The following is a 22880-nucleotide window of genomic DNA, read 5'->3' on the forward strand; positions in this document are numbered from 1 at the left end:
AACCATGAGGAAGGGTATTCATGTGGCTTTATTTTCATTTACTAGGGAACGGTGATTTATCAATAAAACAAAGAAATATAGGACCTCGTAAGATATAACTATTTCAAATCGCTTTTATGGAATAGGAACTGTTATTCAACTTGTTCTTTGATAAATTAAAAAATAAAGGTGCTTTTCAAAAAATGTTTTAGTTTGTATGGACTTAAATTTTATTTTTATAATGTAAGGATATAAAACAATTTTGTTCCTTTTTATTTACACATTTAATATTTTTACATGCTTAATAATAGCGACCTCTTGCGATGACGATCCACTTTGAGATTCATAGATATATAGCGATGGTAGAAGTGCCTCCAGAATGTTAAATACACAAGATATTATTCAAGGAATTTCTTACTACTGCCTTTAATATAACTTTTTAAATCAACGGTTTTTATAAATTAAGTCAATTAAATAAAAAATGTAAAATTAATAGTTTTCATTTTTACAAGTGAAAAGTAAAGCCTACTTCTTTGGGCACAACTCTTCAGCGTTGCAAATTGTGTTGCCTATTTTCAGGGGCCTGTCATATATTCAAGCAAATTCAGCGCTTACCAACACTAAAACGTCATCGCACGGAAGGAACATTCCACATACGCCCCATAGACTTCCTGTTGTTTTCTTATATTTATTAAAAAGTATTAAAAAACAAGCTTTTTGGGAAATATGTGACAGTCGTCATTTATTTGTTCAAAAGAAATAAAATTAATATTGCAAAAAGAGAATGTAAGAGGCTAAAACTTAAATTGCTTTAAATATTTATATCGATAATGGTATAAAAAATATATAAATTACTAACTAAATTGCATGAGATTGTTGGTTACTTCGATTGTTTTTGTTTTTGCTTTTGGATTTTTGTGTGTCTTTTGTCTTTGTTTGCTGGCTTAACTAACAGTAAAAGCTAATATCTAGGTGGAATTTGATTGTGGGAAATCTCAAAGGGTATTCGATTGGATAACAAATTTGGACTAATCTAGGGATCGAATCGCTTTTTGATGCTAGCTAGCATTGTGCTAAGAATTAAACTAGTTTTTAAATAACAAATTTTCGAGTAGTAGGCGGATTCGTACTTCGCCAAAAGTGGAAATGTCAATCAACTTGCTTAGGCGCTATGTACAGATAATGATGTAATAGAGTTTTTGATTGGCGGCGGTTGGTTCTTGGAGAACGCCTCCCTTGGTATACGTGCGAGACTAAGGGCTATAAATTCTTTGGAGCTATGAGATTTATGATGTAACAGCAGTTTCTTTGGTCCTGGTGCAGGGCAGCTCTCGCAGCCTCCTTGTGCAGCGTGGCCTACTCCATCTTAACCACCGTTTCCCGCTCCACGCCAAACTTGCGCTCCATCTCCTGCAGCTGCTGCTGTGCAGCGTGCATGGCATAGTTGGTGGCGGCCACATGCTGGTCATGGTGTCCCATCTGCTGCTGCTGGAGGTGCTGCTGCTGCTGCTGCCTCTGGAAGGCGGCCAGCTCGTAGTGCTCGTCCAGCGAGGTTGATCGGTTGAGCATTAGCTCTCCGTGCTGTTGCTGCTGATGGTTGTGTTGGTGATGCTGTTGATCAATCTGCTCCTGCTTGATTAGAGCCGGCTGCTCGTCCTCCTCCGCCGTCAGGTAGTAGGGCGGTGAGCCGTGTCCCGGCTTACACAGCGGCATCGCCGCCTGACCGAGTCCCAGCTGGTGATAGGGATTCTGCAGGCTAATAATGCTGTTGCTGCTGATGCTGTTGTTGAGGCTCAGCGAGGATAATGTGCTCGATGCCGTGGTCGGTGTTGACGTGTTGCCCACTCCCGCCGACGACGCCACCGTGGAGGATGGTGCCTGCGAGGTGAGCGACAAGGCCTCCGACTTGATTGTGTTGATCGCCGCCGCTGCCGCTGCCGCTGCTGCTGCTGCCGCCGTAATCGAGCTCGGCATGAGGTGCGCCAGCAGCTGATGCTCGCTGCTCCCGCTCCCGTTCCCGGTCCCGCTGCTCAGCTGCTGAGCTTGCAGATATTTCTGTATGAGTTTGTTGTTATTCTCATTACTACTATGGTTGTTGTTGTTGTTGAATAGCGTGTTATTGTTGTTATTGTGAAGATTATGTGTGGGAGAGGATGCGTTGTAGATGGAAGTGGGCGTGCCGGGCGTGCAGGATTGCTGCTGCTGATGATGATGATGTTGCTGCTGCATGTTGATGGGTGACATTTGGTAGGACGAAGTGGGCGACATGTCCAGTCCGGAGCAGAGCTGCTGCTGATGCTGGAGCGAATGCGTCTGATGTGATGTGGCTGAGGGCGATAATGAGGATGCCATGCTATGAGGCGAGCTGGCCGCCGATGAGTGCTGATCAGCCAGCAGCTGCTGCTGCTGCTGGAGTTGCTGCTGCTGCTGCTGAAGTTGCTGCTGCTGCTGCGATGAGTATGGCATGTATGGTTTCATTTCTGTCTGTGGTTTCATATCTGAGCAGGTGAACGGAGAACAAAAAGAAAGCAAACATCACGAATTAGGCATGCACTCGGACTGGCAAATCACCGAGGAAACTCACCATCATTCACATCCATCTGGCTGCTGTCCATTCCCAGGCCAACATTGTGGCAATTGACCGACAAGGAGCCACTCTCCAGCGTGGAGTTCAGGGCGCTCTTCATCTTGGACTTGGACTTTTCGCCCTTGGTACCCTTAGGCTTGCGCTTGCGTTTCTGTAAGGCAACGAAAATACATTATTAGTTTTGAATTTATTAATTGTAAATAAAAGTTAATGAAGTCTAAATTCATTTACTCTAAACTGTTTTAGGAAGGTCAAAAGCTTGAAAAAGACACTTTGATTTATGCAAGTCAAAATGTCTTTATTTTATTGAAACTAAAAGTTATAAGAGTTCCTTAAGCATACTTTCAGACTTACCTGTATGGTGTCCTTCTTCATGGTCAAAGGTCTGGCCACGCTGTGCAGCTTAAAGTACAGACCGCAGGCATTGCACACGGGCTCCCCGGCGGGATTGCGTCGCCACAGCGACGTGTAGGTGGTGAGGCAATTGGAGCAGGACAGTCCGGCTCGCTTTGTGGCACTCTGGAGGTGGGGAAAGATCGGAGGATTAGTTAATTCTGTACAATTAGGTAGATCGCAGTAGCTTTCGTGTGGAACAACTTTTCTATAGAAACACCAGTGGTGAATTTACGGATTTACAGGTTAGTCAGTGATTAGCAACGATTAGGGGCTAGGTTAGTGGCTCTACTCGTTCTACTTTTTCTCTGTTAGTGGGATGGCTTCTGGGAAGGGGTTCGGTGGGGAGTTTCGGTTGGTTTGGCTGGGTTTGGTTGGGTTTGGCTTGGGTTCTTTGGTTTCGGTATCGGTAATTAATGAGCGACCTACCAAGCGTCTCGAATTGGCGCGACTAACATGCTCGTCGAGCGTTGTGGCTGCAGTCGTTCCCGCTCCCGTTCCCGACGCCGCAGCCGCCGTTGCCGAGGTCGCACCCGAGGCTGGACAGGAGCCGGAGGCCTGCGAGCTGGCGGCGCTCGTGCTGGCCTTACTACGGCCACCGCCGGCCACATTAAATGAGTAGTTCTTATAGAAATCCCCGCCTGATTCAGCGGCCACTGGAATTGAGCAATCAGAATGGTTGTGGTTGGTTGTAATACACAAGGAGCAGAGGTGTCTACAATGTCTCGTTTCGTTACGATTCGATTCGATTGATTGGTTTTCGCATATTAAACTAATTGGCATTTCGTAATATAATAAATTCAATTAATTTTTGTTCGTTTCTCTCTTGGAGCTCTTGGGAAGCTCTTGAGGGTCTTGAAGGGGGCGGGCTGACTCTGGCGGATGCGGATTTCTATAAGGCTTCTCCCACTAAGAGACTAGAGACACTAGGTTCGCACACAGAAATTTTGTTCCACACAAAAGCGTTTCGATTTGATTGGTTTTGGTTAGTAACAATTGTTGGTAGTTTGTTTGGTTTGGTGTATTGTTTTTTATTTTTTGATTTACCAATCTTCGAGGCTGTTTAATTAGGGGTCGATTCATGCCGTTCATTTTCATGTACAAGCCGCAGGCATTGCACAGATAGTGTCCCGTGTTATCGCGTCGCCATAATGGGGTTGAAATCGCACCACAATTGACACATTCGCGCCCCTCAGTGAAATAATCGGCATCGAGAAATGCTTCAAAGATTTACATAGAAATATTTGAAATAAGTCATACATTTTTGCTATGTGTTTTGTTTGTTTTTTGTTGCTGTTGCGTTTGTTTTTTGTGTGTGTTTAATATTTAGATTTGTATTTCTATGGGTGGTTGGCTTTTTGTGGTGTTTTTGGTTTGCTTTTATCTCAAGAGTTGAAATAAAATTAATTGAATTTATTATAGAGACGTAGGCTTACAACTAAATAGATATATGTGGTATATATATAGACTTAAGGCTAGTCTAGAGAAATGAAGGTTATGAGGTGATAGGCAAGGAGGTATTTGGACAACAGCTGCGTTTGCTCAGGCTGTGCAAATAACTAGTGGCCAGGAGACGGGTTTCCTTCTCGCCTTGTGTGCTTGCTCACGAGGCTCTAAGGTTCTACATAAGACCCTGTGGCAGGCAGACGTAAAGGATCTAGGACCCGAAGTGCATAGTTCAATGAGTGCAAAGAGTAAGTAATCCTAGCCTTAGTTTATCTCCTACAACCTCATTCGACACTTACTTGCTGAGAGCGATGCCGAGGCGGACAGGAAGGAGCCCGGATCGACGCGACCCGTGCTCCCGTCCGCAGCCGCTGCGGCTGCTGCATTGGCCGCCGAGATGGCTCGTCCGTTTCGTATCACATTGGTGACCACTCCGGCTCCAACGCCCAGCTGGCCCTGTCCAGCTGCCTGAGAGTAACTGAGGGGATCAAACCAGCCATCGTTCTGTAAGAGAGTGCGGGGAACCGCGGTTAGTTAGTGGCTCAAACTCGGTATCCTTTAACGGGTAGAAACTCACCTGACCGCGGTAATTGGCCAGCGGAGCGTAACGATCGGCGCCACTGACTGGCCCATTGGCCACGCTGCTGCCATATCCACTGCTGCTGGGCACGATGCGCTGGAAGCCGGGTAAGGTGCCTCCACTGCCATTACCACTGCCTCCGCCCCCGCTGTGGCTGCTCCTCGGTGATCCGTAGCCATCCTCCAAGGAGCTGTTGTGGCCATTGACCGCCGCCGTGGCCGCTGCTACTGCTGCTGCCGCCGAAGAGCTCGAGTGGAGCAGACCCACTGGCCCGGGACTGCTGCTGCTGGAGTTGTGCTGGTGCTGGTGGTGCTGATGCTGATGTTGCTGGTGATGCTGATGTTGCTGCTGCTGGTGATGCTGCTGCTGCAGATGGGCGTGATTGTGGTTGGGCGACTGCATCCCGTACTGCATGCCATTGGCCGCTTGGGTGAGCAAAGGACCCGCGTAGACAGAGCTAAAATAAAGAGAAAACAAATGTGAATATTAATTATAAATGCTAAAAATAGGTTATTCTTTTAATTGTCCTCTTCAACTGATGATAAGCACATTAAAAGCTAAGAAGGGTCCAGCAAAAAAAACAATTTCAAGTTCAAGCGAAGGTCTTATTTGTTCTTTTATGACTTATCAGAAGTTTTTTCCATATATAAAATAAATAAAAAGAAATCCACGTTCCAGGAATCTTAACAGCGTTTCTAAAATTGTATTTATACTCATTAATCTGAACTCTAATGACTTAAACATCAATTTATAGCTATACAAATATTTGTTATATTCGGAGTGCGATAAATATTATCAATAAAATTCGCTTAAAATTTATTAAAATTGTTTGAATTCTTATTTTTAGTTTTCCTTGCTTTACCTATAGCAATAATTCTTCAGATACATGTTATTGTAGTTGGAGAAAAACATTTTTAATCCGCCTTTAAATTCCCTTTTTTAAATGAAAACTTTCGGGGCGTTTTAAAACGCTCGCGTTTCGGGGGCGTTTTTCGTTAGCAGCTTCTGTTAAGTGGCCGCTGTTATCGTCTCACTGGCACTGTTAGGAATACATTAAAAATTAACAATTCCTTGTTTTTGTTTACTTTACAAGAATGAGTTGTTGTTGGTGTTTCTGTTATTGTTGGCGGACCACCAGGCGGTCAGTTTTTGGCATGTTTGCAGTTGTGCCTGCGCGGAGGGTGTGGCCATAAAACTCTTAATTAAAAAATAAAAGTGTTTGCTTTGTTTACACACTTTGCCGAGCAAAAATTTACGTAATGCTTGTTGCTCTCTTTTTTCTCATCTCTGCTTTATTTTGTTTTGCTTTTGTTTGTTAGCCTTTCTTCACAGAAGCCTGTGCAAATATTTTTGCAAAAATACGGCAAGGCTTTTAGTAAACAAAATTAAGGGGACAGTCTTTAAAAAAATACAAACAAATTTGTGTATTAATTTTTTTTAGAGATCTTAAAAGTACTAATTAGCGATCAAGGATATCAAGATAGTGACATTGAAACTGCACAATTAAGACATTTAAAAGGGAGGTATATCCTGATTTCACTTGACACACATTTCGCCGACGTTTCTTGTACTTTCTTTACTTTTTTTAATCACTTCACAGATATTATTTTTGAATTGCCACAAAGTTGAGATTTTTTTGGGTAAAGACCGGATGTACTTGATAATGTAGTTGTTTTTATTCGCGAAATCAGGCCATTAGTCACACCCTCAACAACAAAGTTTGCCCAAGTGCAAACAATTGAAAATCCATCAATTAATATTTTCCATCGTCTTGTATAACCCTTTTTCTTTCTTGTTTTGTGTTTTTGAAAAAATACAATATTCTATTTATGATCGAACAGCCACTCTGGAGAGACGCGGAAGTGCTCAGCTCGAATTTAGCAGTTTCATTTTCGCATTGATTTATTTTTATTTCGGTTTTCAGTTTTAGGTCTTTCGCTTTTAGTTTTCAGTTTTGTTTCTGGCTTAGTTCTCTGGACGAGGCTGGGAGACGGAGTCTGATTCGGAGACGGAGTCGGAACGGAGAAGAAACCACAACCGAATCGGAGCACGCGCGTTTGCATAATGACTTGAGTCGGGTTTAGTTTTATGCCAGTGCAGTTGCAGTTGCAGTTGTCGACGCTGCTGCGACTTTTGCTTCTGCTGCTGCTTTACTATACTCTGCGATGACTGTTTGCCCAAAAGAAATCTCGGCGATAATGTGACAGAGTAAACTAAGCCAAAAAAAAAAAAGAAATGAGCCCTATCGTCATATGTCTTCATACGGCTATCAAACAAGCTGGCAAATGGCTTGCAAATAATTCACCCTTTGTTGCCAGAAATATTAATACGAGCAAAGAGTTTCCAGCAGATGCTCACGCTTCCCGATAACAGCGCAGATGCCCCAGCTATGGCCAATATATGTGCCCATATATGTGTTATATGCGGCCATATAGGAAGTCTGAGTGACAACAAAAAATGCACGACAACGATATAGTTTTATCACCATTTCTGTTCAGTTCAGTTCTGAGCTGAGCTGGGCTGTACTGTGTGTGCTGTTGTTGTTTGTTGCAGGTGAGTATTTTGCGTCGACTTCTTGTTTTTCACATAAATAGCTCGTATGTATGCGCCATTCGGCATGTGAGCCGTGATATCTTCTTCTGGTTTCTTGCCGCCGCTAAGCGAAACTGGCCAAAAAGTCACATACGAAATGGCGAGCACATCATCGTCACCATCATCATCATCCATCCGGAGATCATCGGCTCTGTTACCAGATATGCATATTTCCGTCTATGCGAAACCGTGAAACAGTTGGGGGAAAGATTGGGCAAACAGAGCGGGGTAAGTTTCACATTAAGCAGAGAAATTGAATAATATTGGTTTTATTAAGATGAATTATTATTCTTCTTGAGAAAAACTTGAAAACCACTTTTAAACGTTTATGATTTCATTATAACTTTGCAGTAAGATCGCCTCTTTTCAACTCTTTTCAACTATTTATAAAAACAAAAAAAAATAAAATCTGAAATTCTTAAAAGTAATAAGCCTGACGGGCGGCAAAGCTTTATTCTAAGCTCAAATATTATTCGATTTAAATATTTCAACTAAAAAAGCAAGAAATCTACCTAATGAATTCGTCTCAATTAGTTAATAAATAAAGCTTAAGTTTTCACCCCCTTTAATTCCTCCCTTGACTTCATAAATTTTAACTCAATGTGCATTCATGCCTGTTTTCATATATGCAAAACACGTTTTCAATTTAAATAACAACATAAGAACGGCAAACAAAACAGCCAAGTGAGGTGCAAAAGGTGGAAAAGCGAGGAATACATCACAGAATCGACAATGTGCGGGTGCTTTGGGTCCGCTGCCGCCCAGCGATCGCCGGAGAATTACCCCATTTACCCCTTTCAAGCCCCCTCCTCGAATAAACACCTAAACACTCCGAGCCAAAAGGCTTGCTGAGTCAGCTGCGGCTACCCTGAGAGAGCACAGAACCCAAGCCGTGGAGTTAAGCGAGGCATTTGAAGCAGCTTTGCCCGGTTTCTGAATTTGAGTTTCGCTCGGGGGTTTCTATGTCACGGGATCGGTTTGGGTTACCCCGCACTGCGCACACTGAGGTGTCCTCACACCGAAACACACCGAATAGAACTTGCAACCGAATACCCAAAACAAGCTAGAAAAATGCGCTTCAATTGCAGTTTGCGTTTTCATTGCGGCTCTAAAAATTACAGAATTTGGACTCGCCTCGATCAAATGCGGGTCACGCCCCCTTTTCTGGGTAGTTTCGGTGGGTTACTGCCTCAGTTTGTGGCACGTGTTGATGCCAAGCCAAAGGTGGCAACAACCTGGACACGTGTTGGCCACAGTCCGGGCCTCATCTAATGCTGGTTGGAAGCAACAGAGAGGAACTTAGCCAAACAGTTGAGACCCTTGGTTCTGCTCGGACAGAGATCGGCCTACGGGAAAACTCATGAGTCAGAAAAGCCATGCGCCCCTTACGTCAATAATTAAGACATTGCATATTCTTGTTTACGAAATTTGAGCGGCAATTTGTATATTTTTTCGCTGAGTTTCGGGCTTGCAGAAGAAGATTTCTTGACCAGGGCTTGGAGGAGACGACGCTAAACTGCCAAGTGCGAGCACAGAATGGGCTGCAAAAATGGTATTTATGTTTATTCTTGACTTGGACAAGGTTATTTTTGGTATAGAAACATAAGACGGAATTAAAATGCTACAGAAATCGCAGAAGATTGCAAAAATGACAAGATTTTAGACAGATAAAATATTATTTAAAGACTAACTTTAAATAAATAAATAAGAACTGAAGTAATAAAAAAATAAAAATTTCCCGAATACATTAATACCCTAAATCCCTAATCAGTCTTGCCCCACTAACGACGAAGACGTCATGGCCCGAAACATTTTCCGCATGGGACATCTGCGATGGGAACCCAACTGTGTTTTGTTTATGTTTTCATTCCGAGCGCTTGAAACACATTCCTCGGACGCAACTAACTAACTAAGTTGCTGCTCGCAAGTCGCAAGTGGAACAGATTTTTGCATTCCGCATATTGAGGAAACCACCTGAGAATGCCATAACGCCATAACCATAACCGAATGTGTTTGGAACGGATATTTGGACTGGGATTCGGACTCGGACTCGGATCTGTGCCTGAGCAAAGTCCCCGAAACAATGAGCACAACTCATGGGCCCTCCCGTGGGGTGGTTAGTTGGTTGGTTCGTCACTCCGCCAGAGAAACCGATCCGAAGCGGGAGAATCATGAATCAGCCGGTGGCGGTTCTCTGTGTTAGGTGATCGCTGATCGCTGATCGGCGCTCCCGATCATGACTTTTGGCGGTGTCGCGAAGCGCTCGAAAGGCACGTGCGCTGGCGGCTTCGTGATAGTGAGCTCATTGCTGGCCGGGAAGACTCACCTGTTCTGCATGCTGGGGCTCAGCTGCGTCGCCCCGAAGTAGCCGCCGTGCTCCGCCGGCGAGAGACTGTCGCGGTGGGTGGCGCTGGTCAGCTGGGTGAAGCTCTGCAGCGAGGATAGCGCATGCGAGGAAGAGGGCGAATCGCCTCCCACGGAGCTGGCGGAGTTGTTGTGCTGATGCTGCTGTTGTTGGTGGAAGAGTTGCTGCTGCTGATGCTGGTGCTGTTGCTGCTGCTGGTGATGATGGTGCAGTTGCTGCTGCTGTTGCTGCATGATCTGGTCGTGGGTCAGCGCATAGGCAATCCCGGACACTGGACTGGCCTCCTTAAGTGTGTGCAGGTCGGAGACGGAGGTCAGCACATGGTAGTTACTGCTGTGTCCATCGTCGAAGCACTCGTCCTTGAGCGTGTCCTGGATCACTTCGTCGATGTTGGGCGTGGAGCTCTGGGCGGCTGCTGCTGCCGCTGCCGCCGCCTGGGCTGCTGCCACCACATGCTGGGGCAGGGACTCATGACTGGGATCACTAACGCCTCCCCCTCCACCGCCGCCGCCACCTCCGTAGAAGCTGTACAGCGCAAAGTTGTTCCGCATTATGGGATCCGTGCTGGCGGCGTAATGCTCGTAGAGCTGTGCGGGCGGGTGACTTGACGGATAGTGGGACAAGTGGCCGAAAAAGTGGTGCGAGGCGGCCAAGGCGTACAGGTCCGGCTTGTCCGCTCCTGGTACCGATACCGCTCCTGCTCCGGCTCCCGCTGCTGCTGCCACCGCCGCTGCTGCCGCTGAACCGCTGGTCAGATCGTAGGCCAGCCAACTGGCTGCCGGATGAGCCTGATGCTGTTGCTGCTGCTGCTGCTGCTGCTCCTGGACCAGCTGATGTTGCTGCTGTTGCTGCTGCTGCTCCTGTTGGCTTAGAAGTTGCTGGTTGAGGAACTGCTGTTGCTCGTATATCTGGTGGTGTTGCTGCTCCTCTGCCTGCTGATGCGCATAATTGATCACTTTGATTTTATTATCAACACTTTCACTCGCGTCGTTCTCCGGCTGATTAGGATTTATCACACTTCGATCGTCACTGATTGCCGCTCCGGAATCTATTGCTGTTTCTGTGGCTGGTGCTGTGGCGTCAACCGACTGCTTCGTTTCGCTGTCAACTGCTGTGTGAGCCTGCGAACGAGTCTCAAGTAACGATAAATTCGCCGTCGTCGTTGCTGCTGACTCTGCCTGTGGCTCTGCTGGCGTCGCTGCCCCGCTCGCTGCCTGCGTCGCTGCCTCGGGCTGAGCCTCCGTTACGATCGCAAGTGCCGTCTCTTTCGCGCCTGTGGCTGATCCTGCTGCCTGAGCAGTTGCCGCTGTTGTTCGTCCTTGCTGCTTGGCCTGTTGCTGATGCTTGTTGTTATTGTTGGACTTGGCCGTGAGGATCTTCATATCGGCCGCCTTCTTCAGAAGATTCCCCCCTGCTTTGGGCCCCTTGTCCTTGGGCTTACTGGTCTTGGTCATACTTGCAAGCCACTGGCAATGCACGAACCACCCTGTTAGGTGCACTTTACTACGATGCCGACTCCGATTCCGATTCAATCGATTCTCCGGGATTATCCGCCGCAATCCACGTACGTGTCCGTGTCCGGCGCGTTTTTTAAACAAACTGAGGCGATTTGATTTGAGCGATCGACGAGCGCGGCGGCGTGCGCTTTAAATTTCGAAATACGGAACAACAAAATATAATAAAATCGTAAAAATGTTTTTTAGATTCCCGCACACACTGCACGCAAACGAGAACAAATCCCAGGGCGCATCCTCTCCCACTCTGTACCGCTCTCCCCATTCAGGCGATTACAGTTGTGCTCCACATGCCGTTACACAAGCGCCGCTCACAATCATAATCATCATGTACAGCTTCAAATTCAAATGCTGGGGAGCTCTCCCGGTCCCCAAAGCTCTCCCTCTCTCTTTGGGGGCTCTCCCCACTCTCTATATCTCTCTCTTTAAGCCCACTCTCCCCCTACTCTCCTGCGCGGTCGGCTTTGGGTCTGCTTCTGCTGTAGCTAACCTTATCGCACGCTTGCCTTTGCCTACTGGTGCTCGCTGCCTCTCGCTCTGGCTCATGTCCCTCGCCGCTGGTTGCCAGTTTTTAGCTACGCCTCTCAACACACAGCAACAACAACAAGCGCTGGCCAGGAAGGGGGCGGACAGGCGTGGGGCAGGCCGAAGCAGAGGCCATGCCGGATGGTTGTTGTTGCGGCCTGAACTGTTGCTCGATTGGTGTTGTTGTGGCTGCTGTTGTTGTGGTTGGCTGGCAATTGCCAGCACACAAATCTGAAAAATATTAAAATTACGAATGCAAAAGCTCAAATAAACAAACTACTAAAATTCCAAGACATATTTAAAATGTAGCCTCAAATCTACTTTAGAAATAACTAGGAAGCTAGGGAGGTGTGGAATTCAGCGTGAGATCATCAAGCTGCAAAAAATCTATAAATACCAGTACACTAGTGCAAAATTCTAGAATATTGTAAGAATCTAGAAAACAGATGTAAAAAACAATAACTGTATGGTAAAACTACAACTATAAAAATGAGTAAAAATCCTTAAATATAAGAAATATTAAATTTATAAATTAATTACCTTAAGCACTGTACAATACTTAATTTTTTTCAAGTAATTTTTACACATTTTATTGTTATTTATTTGTTGTTTGTTGTATTTGTTTAGAAAATAGTTTCTTTAGTTATCCATACTTAATACACATCTAATGACATTTAACAGAAAAACTTAATTCTTTCACAGCAAGGTAGTAATTTTGTTTTTATTATTAATGTTTCCCAATAAAAATAATTTATAAAAATGAAATAAAAATATACATTCGAATTATTTCTTATCAATCAATTAGTTTTCAGCTCTTTCAAATAAAGTTGATCAAGCCAAATTAACTTGGTGACCTCAGGGGCACTGAATAAGCAGCAGTGCTTTGGTTTAAGTAATAGTTGATTGGGCAAAATTAATCGATTCTCACTTCAACCTATTAATTTCGTTGTGGACAATAACCCCTCTTTACGCACTGATAAAAAAAAACAAGAATTTTGGTCATAAAAACGAGATTTTTCGGTCACGAAAATGGCTTAAGCATATTTTGGTCTTCTTTGGATATTTTCGGTCATCTTTTAAGTACTTTTTCATTCTACATTTGAGATTTTTCAAATATTATTTCAATCCTTAAAAAAGTTTAAAATAAGAACGATAAACGACCGAAAATCTTAAAAAATGACCATAACAAGGCTTAAATTAAGAAAAAAAAAAAAATACTACTAAACATTCGTAATACCAAACATTTTAAATTAAACATTATTGTGAAAGAATTTTTATAATCTGTAATTATAGAGCTAGAAATGATTATTGTAAATTAAATTAGTATTAGAAATTTTATTAAAAGCTACTTACATTTTTTTTCCCGGCTGGGATCCGAACCCATGTCTCAAAATTCACAGACCGACCGCTTACCAACTGGGCCACTGAGGCAAATCAAACACTAATGTCGGGAACGTGAATACATACAGTTCCAAGGACAGAGAAAACAAAAAAAAATGTATCTCCCCTCTGAGCTAAAAATAGATTTTTTAAGAATGGTCGTAAGAGCGAGACGGCACTATGACTTCCATTTTTGTGTGAGAAAAAAAGAGACAACACTAGAAGCCGTCTCTTCTGAATTTTTAAGATTAACAAAAATCTTAATTTACGATTTTTATTTCTTAAAATGAATCATTTTCGGTATTACTTTATGATTTTTTTTTCTTCTTATTAGAATATTTGGTCTTTTTTTAAGATTTTTTTTTTAAGAATGCCAAAAAATGTGCAAATCTTAAAAGTAGATTATTTTGTTCGTAAATACACCCTGAAAAATCTCCTTTCTAGAATTTTTGGTCTTATAGTAAGATTTTAAATTAAGAATGCGCAAAATCTCAAAAGAAGATTTTATTTTTTTTATCAGTGCGGTAATTCCTACTAATCGAATGTGAAATCTACGCATAAATCAGATCGAGTTATGAGTGAAGCGCACCCAGAAACCAATATGAAATTTCTTTAAATTTCAAAATAACATGCGTGTAGGATGGAGGGGAGCCTGGAGCCCAGGAACACTTTCATGCCTGTCGCGAGAACGCGAACATTAAAATCCATACGAGAAGCGTGTAGAATTTCAGGACCGGGCCAAAGGACGTTCCTCGGGGCGAGACAAGTGATCGCTGGAGCCGCGTCGTGAGAAAATCCTAGGGAAAGGCCTTTCCCCGAGACTAGACTGAGTCTCGTCGTTGGATCTTAGTGGCTCCGTTTTCTATTGCAAATTCCCGAGGCGACACGCCAAAAAATATCCAAAGAGGCTCGTAAAATTACGAACTTGAGCTGGGCTCTAATGGCTGGATTAAAAAATTGTTACAGTTGAACCAGGACCAGGAGTCGTAAAACGATTTTCGAGTGGAATCTGGGGAGGCTCGCTCGGTGATTTTATGGCATTTTTATCGTCATTTGAATAGGCGGCACCAACGATCTGTTTGGACATTTTGAGAACATTTTTACGATTTTAACGATCGTTGGTCAATTGGAAAAGTAGGCGACTCTCAAGTGGGTCGGCGTGGCTCCAAAACAAATCGGAATACGTATTCGAATTGAACACGCCGACGTTCATCTTGACATGCGTACTTGTACATAGACATAGATCGCATAACCTTTGTGGCCATTAAAACCAAATAAGTGTATGTTATTAAATATTCGAAAAATCGAGCTGATAACGTGCTCTTGGGATCGCTTCAGCGCCGCACCAAAGTGGGGGACTAGACCGGACCTTTCCCTAGACACATGGGGACTGAGGTTGACGCCTCGCCACTTATATAGATTTTTTCATTTATTTCTACATATAATTTTATTCGCCTTTGGTCGCCTCAACACTCTCGATCGGGAACGAAAAAATTCGAATTTTTTAATAAATCAACAACAAGTATTTTTAAATGTTCAATTTCAGCTCGTCTGTTGCATGTGTCTGGGCTCCATGGGGAACTTTGACCTTGAATTTAATAAATGCTAAGCTTGAAAAACTTGCATGGACGTCACAAGGGTGCTCGACCCAGTCTAACATGCGATTCGCGCATGTTGACCGCCTAAAAATATCACGAATACACAATATTCGAATTATTTTATTGAATCGGGAATTAAATATTTGTATAATTTACATTTTAAATATTTACAGGTATTTTATCAGATTTTTATTCTATATTTTATTTTAGATCAAACTAATTTATAAAATTTAATAAAATGATAGTTATTAACTATCCTGACTTTGTAAAAGGTCATGGGTGTTTTATATAACCCATTCACAACCCAAATATATGGTTATAAATTCCTTATTTAGCTACCTACACAATGTAATGTTTTAATGTAATGTTTAATGTAATGTTTAATCCCAAAACTGGAAACTTTCTCACACTTGCCTTCCAACTCCACCTTCTTGTAATGCCCAGCAAGCCCACTCTTTGTTCCTCCTGTTACCCCAAGCTGGCTATGTTATGCTTAGTTAAGTCTGATAAGTTTGACTATAAACGAAATGCATTGAGTACAAATGCAAATAACGGTAAGCGGCCTCAAAACCCCAACTAGAATACGCCTCAAAATGTGAGTCAGGGCTGAGTGCCCATGACGGGCTTGGAATTCTGAAGAACAGAGAACATAGAGCACGCATCCGTGTGTGTGTGGCGGAGTTTCGGAGGAGCCGAGTGTCAACAAACAAGAGGATCCCTCATAGACCTCTCCCAAACCTATAAATCACACAGCCAGGCAATGGCGATGCTATGCTAATGATGTGATTTATTACAAGTCCTCATAAAAAGGATAATCTTGTGGGTCTGCGGGCAAGGAGGTGCCCTGTTTCACACTCGATCTCCGACTGTCAATGGGCCGTGGCGGAGTTCTCCGGTTTTGTCAAGGGGAACTCCAAGCCAAACATATCGAATGCCCGATGTTTATGTTTATGGCGAAAAGTCGTTTAATAGGTTTTATATATGGATAAAGTACCCAGAGCATTAGTAAACCACTGAGGGCCAATTCAAACAGCAACCATACATAGTATTTGAATATCCCACGAGACCAAAACCAAACGATCACGTACACACGAGCCGGAGTGTTCTCCGTGGTACAAAGTTTGGCTTGAAATTATTTTGACATATTTATAGTGCCCGAAAATGGGTTGTGTTGTGCTCAAGCAAGCAAGTGTCAACTGCGGCGGGCAGTGTCTCACATATCAGGATGGTTTCGGTGCCGATGTATTTATGCATTTTTAATATTTTTGTGTACATCGCGATCATAAATATTGCCCTGGTAATCCAATACGCCACGGATCCATTTCATGGCAGGCTCTCTCGGTCGAACGAGAGCCTTATTCTTGATCTGAGGATAGAGTCCTTAAGCGCCAATTATCAGCATCGTTATGTGGTAGGAATTCGAATAAAACTCTTGCCATAAACCGGAGAGGCATCCAATTCAAGTGGCCTGCGGTCTGCCAAAGAGTTCTGGTCTTATCAAAACCCATTTAATGGCCTTTGAGAACATGTCTTTAACACTCTTTAAATATAGCGATAACAAAGTCAATTGTTTTGCTTTATCTGGGGAACCGGCTCGTGGATAGGAGAATGTGTTCATGGAGTTGGGATCCATTTTAGTTAAGTTTAACTGCTTTCATTTCTCAGAAGATTATATATTTTCTTTAAGAAAATTTTTAAAATATTTTTTATGGGCTGACTCCTTAAAATTTCAGTGTAATAGCAATTTCCAATTACTTACTAATATATAAAATCTTCCTATTTAACAAATAAAAACATTTTCTGATATGTTTGCTGTAAAAGTTTTTGAAATTTAAACAAACACAAGTACACATAACATTTAAAAATAAAATATCCCATGCTATCCATATGTCCTCCAGGAGTTCCTCCTCAGAGTTCTTTAATATTACATGACTTTCTCAGCTAATTGGTTAAGTAAACTCTGGCACATGCGGCTGAATTAACTAAATAAACACTTAGGCCACTATTAAGTAATATGGTCTGGAGCATTTGATGCAACAATCCCGGTAAGAACACATTTCATGCACATTTCCTGCGACCCTGAATTGTTTTTCCCACCGCCAGGACAAACAACAGGACCGGCAATTGAACCTATTTAAATAGACTTTATATTGGAAACTGTCAAGAAGCCACGATTAAGCCGCACTGATCAGTGCTAATCGGCCCGGCCAAGCCGCAGACGGCTGCCATTTGCCCCGGTGTCCGCACAGGTAGAAGGTATCTCTCATCATCACAACATCCCCTAGGTAAGCGGGGTCGTCTTGTGGTGGAAAAAGGTAAACAAGGACAAAATGGAAACACGCGCCGACACGATACAAATTGATCGTGACAAAGGAAGAGGACGACACTCTCAAAGGATGTTGTTATTGTTATGATGGTTGCCGCATCTCGTGCTCACTTGGGTTCTGCGGTCCCTTCGCTCTCTCGGCTTCAGCAAATAAACAACAATACACTTATGACTATGTTTTTGCTGGCCATGTCAGGGAAAATATCCTTTGTTGGGTTATATAATTTTTGGAAAATATGTTTTTACTTTCCTTCATCTTCATCCTCGCCCTTTGTCACGTACCTGGCGCTGGCGCTTTCTAACTAGGGCGTCCACTTAAAAAATATTTCATACTGTCTATTTGATGATTTTTTAATGGTCCGCCCAAGTGATGACATTCGCCACGGGAGGGCTCCAATCATGGGGAAGTTGTCGCAGGCAACAGGATAGGAAAGTATTTCTAGTTCTTGAGCAGCGAGGTATAAGGAAGACATAAATAAATATCCTCTAATAAAGAGTAGTTTAAAGGTATAAAGTTATAAACGTGACTTGATACAGTTTAGGTGCAGCCAAGTCCTAGATGAAGGGTTTAATAACCCATTTCCTATACCTTCAAGGATAGACTGCCACCGCTGGGAATTTATCAATCGAACAAATGGACTTTCCCCATTAAAAACCAATCCAAAATAGATGAAAAAATAGCGTTCCCATTCATGAAAAGAATGGCAAATGAATCAGCAGTCGGGAATTTCCCAGCCGAAACCCGAAATTTATGAATGGAAGCCGGGCTCCGGGCACCGAGTCCTAAACTCATTAATTTTTATGCAGCAAACAAATGCGGACAGTGAAAGTAAGGTTGGGCAATTAAAGTTCCGCAGTATAGAACAATGCAAGTCGGAACGATGACGGGGCATGGGTCTGGTAGTGGGACTGGGTCTGCGACTGGAACTGGCAACTGGGAACTGGGATTGGGCCTGGGCATATCCTGTCAAACACACATTACGCCGAAGGAGGACAGGTAACCCAGGTACCCCGGCAACAGGTACTCGCTGAAGACCCAGTTAAGAGACACGCGCTGATACCGCTCATCCTCCGCCCTGTGCACATACTCTAGGCTATGTTTATATGGAGTAGGTGCGGTTTTTCCTAGACTTTGGCGCACTCTCTGGCTGGATGTGTGCAGAGCACGGGCAAAGGGAATGGAACTGGAACAGGCACTGGGACAGGGACAGGGGACCGGGACATGACCAGAGCAATTAACGATTAAGACAAACACAAGTGTCTTGTATCTTGTATCTTGTCTTTGGCCGATTGTTGTTTACCGTGCATTATGTTTGCGTTTCGGAATTTCACAAAAATTCCTTTTATACTACAATTTCAACTTGGCTTGCTTGGTGTTTTTTTGTTAATGTTTAATGTATATGACTGTCTGTCACTGTCGGTTGTTTGTTCTTGGTTTTGGTTTCGGTTTTTGCGGTGTTTGGTCGCGGTTTCCTCCTCCATGGAACCCAAAAGCAAACCTCGCCTGTTTGCGGATGCATTTCGCCACGTACATAGATGCACGTGTCCAAGGGGGAGTTCTGAGAGGAGCAGGGGATCTAAAGGCTGGATTCCCTGGAAAATCACCAGGCTGAACAACAAAAGGCAATTGTCGGTTGCTAAATGCGACAATTAACTTACATATATTTTTTTTTATAATTAATTTCCAATATGGCTGACCTATGGCAGGAAGTCTTGGGTGTGTGCATATACATATATAAGCATGAATTTATATATAGTATAAAGACCCCACTACATTTATTTCTTTTGTTTTGAAATTCTCTTTGCAAACGCTTATTTTCTTCAATAAGTATTTCTTTTTATTTTTTTCCCCATATATTATGTGTGTTGTAGGGGCTGTTGATAAGGCCTGCGTTGTTGTCGCCGTCGCCGCAACTCAACGACCGCACAGGCAAAGTGTAGCCACCAAGGAGTGGAGGGCAGTGGGCAGTGGGGTTCGGGGATCGGGGCCCCAGCATTTGACTCGCATTTTGTTTTTCTGTTATGGGCACAAGTAATGCTCGTACACACTGCCAGCGCTCTATATACCGCCGTACATGGTCTCATTTTAAATGGTATATAGTGTGTATGTATGGCCACTTGTTGGGTGACACTGCCTGGAGCCCGGAGGCAATGCCCCCGCCCCCTTGGACGAGGAATGGACGGGGCCCAGAGCCAGAGTTTTGTACTTTTTGGGTTCGTTGATCGTCATGCTGGTTTCATGTAATCGTCATAATTCTTCCAGCTCTTCCTTGGCTGTCCCCCAGTTTTCCTTTGCTTTCCATGGCTACTGTTTCATGGTTTTCCTAAAGATATCTATAGTTATGAAAAGCCAACTTCTGTATTGGGGCTTTTAGGTTTTACTATGCTTAAGGTTTAAGTTGGTTAAAAATATATAATATTTTATTTTAAAGAATTTATATGCCGTGATTTACATATTAAACATTGTTTTATTCATAGAAAATAACCAATAAATATGTATGTTTACAATTATATAAGGAAGGACGTCAATATGACTTTAAAATTATGTATCCTTAGAGACCAAAAATTTAGAATTTGTAGGTAAGTCATATATAGAAAAGTCTTTTAACTGAACAAATAAAAATTGTATATATTACATTAAGCAAACAACTATATTAATGCATAAATAATGACTGAATTGTCTAGTTTTGTTTCGGTTTATACAACTGTTTTAGATTACTCAAGGTTTTTGAGCTTGATTTCAAACCACATAAATTCAGTCTCGACTAAAAACAAAATTATATAACTCTGTGGTTTTCGAATAAATTCACTTACCACAAAAATTCCTGGAACTTACCATAATATATAATAAATATTGTTATATAATATATAATAAACATTGTTTACGAAAAGACACGAATCAAGCTATGAATATCATAAGATTGGTTGCATCTACATAAATATTTCATCTTATTTTTACGTAATGTCTATATAAAGTTATGACAAATATACTAATGCAGAGCAGACCCAATGGTCAGCTCTGGAGAACTTACACATGGAGCTGTCTGGATTCCCTATTCCATATTCCGAGAGCCACAGTGATCTCGCTGCGCTCATTATGAGGGGCGTTCGGCACATATGGCTTACCGCAATGATGACCGAAATCCGGCTCGGAGGCCGGGGCATCTGGCTGCCGCACTAAGCATCCGTTAAATTTCGATTTCGACCTCAAGTGGGCGTCAACCCGCCAAATGAAAGTGTCACACAGGTCACGCCGCCGGATTGCAACTCTTTCGGGGGCGGTGAGTCCGCTCCGGGAACGGAAACGGGAACGGGGAACTTCCCGGGCGCCCGGCTTGGCCCATCTCTCAACCCATTGTGTTGGTTAAACTCACGCCGCTTTTGGTGGGTAAACACATTTAAAGGATTTTCCATGCGCCGGCGCAACTTTCCTACCGCTTTTCCGATTTATTTCATTTTTTTCATTGGATTTTCTTTGGTTTCACGCCCAGCGAGAGGGAGATACGGAGAGATCACAGTGATTATTGCCGGCCACGCCCCACGGATACCGGACCGCACCGTAACGTGTCGGAACGGACTCGACTGGACCCGCATCCACATCCGAGCTCCGACCTACTACTACAACTTTTCAAATGCTACTCGGTCGGGCCCGGAGCCACCCAAAGCAATATGCGAGTAAAATATTCTTGATTAAAACTTATCAGAGCACATTTCATATCACCTTTTCAAAAACGCAACAACAACAACAATTACACATCAGCAACGACAACAGCAAAGTAACGATTGTACTTATTATCGGCGACGCAACCATCGGTACTACTCATTGCGCCCCGTGTACTCGCACTTTGGCGTAGTTTGGCCGCTGATTGGCCGGCCCCAGCCAAGATATGGCTATCTGAGCCGGGTCCGGCTCTGAGACTGACAGCCCCAGCCACATCGACGCCATCCCCAGAGCAGGGAGCGAACAGGATTGCGCCAGAGATAGAGGAAGTGGGACGGGCGCGGGCGACTATGGGCGATACCAAGGCCCGATTTGATTAAGTTGCATCACGCGTCGGTCGCGCGACTATCCTTATCGGGGCACCAACGCAACTCTCCGGCACAGCCGGAGTATATGCCGCCAGGCGGCGGCCTCGTCGAATCCCTATCAACGCTCCCGTGCACGTTTGGCCAGATTTCAATTTGGTGACGACAAACTTAGCCGATTGCCACTATCGCTCCAGATGGCAGGCTCCTCCAGTCGATCATCTTAAGGGAGGTAATGGGAGAATAGGAATCGATTTTCAGCAAGGAGTAGTATAGTATGTAAAGCAGAGGATTAACAGGGATCAGAGCCAAGTATATGAATGAAATAAAATGAAATCAATTTATTAACAAAAATCCCAAGCTCAAACCATTTTGGAGATTTTATAAAATCTGTATATTGTTATTGAATATTAGCTAAAGAGCTTTACTAATAAAATAAAAATAAAATGATATCTTTGAAATTAAGAAACTCCAAAGAGTCCTTGACCAATGCGGATATCTTAATAAATACTAGGATAAAGATATAAAAGCAAGGTTTATTGCCAAACTTGTACTAAACTTTAAATACATTTTACGGTCAATTAAAATATTATTTTGAACGGTTTCCTTGTATCCCTATCTTGGGGCTTCATAAGCATTTAAAGTTTAAGTATAAACTAAAAGTCGGGAAGTTAAGATAGTCTACAAATATAAACAAAGTTAAATATTTATGTCTGAGGCTCTGGAAATTCCATCCCCTTCCTAATACTGATAACCAAGTAGCCAAGTAAACGACCTTGCCTTGTCTATCGCACTCCTTTTTCTGGCTCACTCCCCTAGTGATAAAGTGCGGCAACAACAACAAAATATAAACAACAATTCCACCAGGAGAACGCCAAACTGTCTGGTTAGGTTTGGTGTACAACAACAAAAAACTAAAAAAAAAAAGCAACTTCCAAAAAAAAAACAACGATAAAAAAGTGTCAAGAAATTCCTATCAAATAACAAAATGACGGTTCTTGTGACGTCACTTAGATTGATAACAGCCACAATAATCAGCAAAGAAAAGAAAAAAATATAAGAAAAACAAAAAAGCGGAGAACAAACATATTGCAAACAGCAACATTGATAAAAACCGAACGAATCACAAGCCAGTTGAGAACAATGCTGGTGCGATAAGGAGGTAAACAACCTGGTGGAAAACTTTAAGCCGGCGCCTATCCGTCGTCCACTGAGCCAGATCCTCGATCCCATCCCAGATCCGACCCTGTCAGGAGGAGGGGCTGGCCCTGGGGTGCTGCGGGTCGCGCATGCGGGGAGGAGCCAGCCAGCGCAGGAGGATGAGGACGCCGAGCGATAAAGATGCAAGGGTGCTGTGGTGCGGGTGCGGGTGTTGGCTATAGTTCGTGGTTATCAGCAGAAGCAGTAGCAAAGTCCGGAAGATGCCTTTTGGTCAAAAGATAAAAACGCCAGAGAGTGGGTAGGCGAATACACTTAAAGAAGTCTGCTAAGATATTGGGTTAAGTGGATGAAAATATATCAAAAAATGTATTAAAATTATCATCTTAACTACATATATGGACTTCTATA

The 22880-nt window shown here is 43.2% G+C and overlaps 1 protein-coding gene across 5 annotated transcripts; it reads right to left on the reverse strand.

Annotated features, from left to right (window-relative positions):
* Window positions 1–704: 704 nt before the first annotated feature.
* srp (serpent) lies at window positions 705–20892 on the reverse strand. 5 transcript variants are annotated; one of them, XM_017176056.3, is made up of 8 exons: window positions 20318–20892; window positions 9904–12212; window positions 4983–5442; window positions 4705–4909; window positions 3389–3615; window positions 2921–3085; window positions 2564–2717; window positions 705–2477 (listed from the first exon to the last, which is right to left on the reverse strand). In XM_017176056.3, the coding sequence occupies exons 2-8, from the start codon at window positions 11394–11396 to the stop codon at window positions 1336–1338; spliced, it is 3846 nt and encodes a 1281-aa protein (XP_017031545.1). In that variant the 5' UTR covers window positions 11397–12212; window positions 20318–20892; the 3' UTR covers window positions 705–1335. The 5 variants fall into 5 exon arrangements, with proteins under 5 accessions (XP_017031545.1, XP_017031546.1, XP_017031550.1 ...); XM_017176057.3 differs by lacking the exon at window positions 3389–3615 and adding an exon at window positions 4007–4179; XM_017176058.3 differs by having other exon boundaries at window positions 1589–2034; window positions 20318–20891.
* Between the last annotated feature and the right edge of the window lie 1988 nt (window positions 20893–22880).

The sequence above is a fragment of the Drosophila kikkawai genome, chromosome 3R, assembly GCF_030179895.1.
Source record: "Drosophila kikkawai strain 14028-0561.14 chromosome 3R, DkikHiC1v2, whole genome shotgun sequence".
Lineage (NCBI taxonomy): Eukaryota > Metazoa > Arthropoda > Insecta > Diptera > Drosophilidae > Drosophila > Drosophila kikkawai.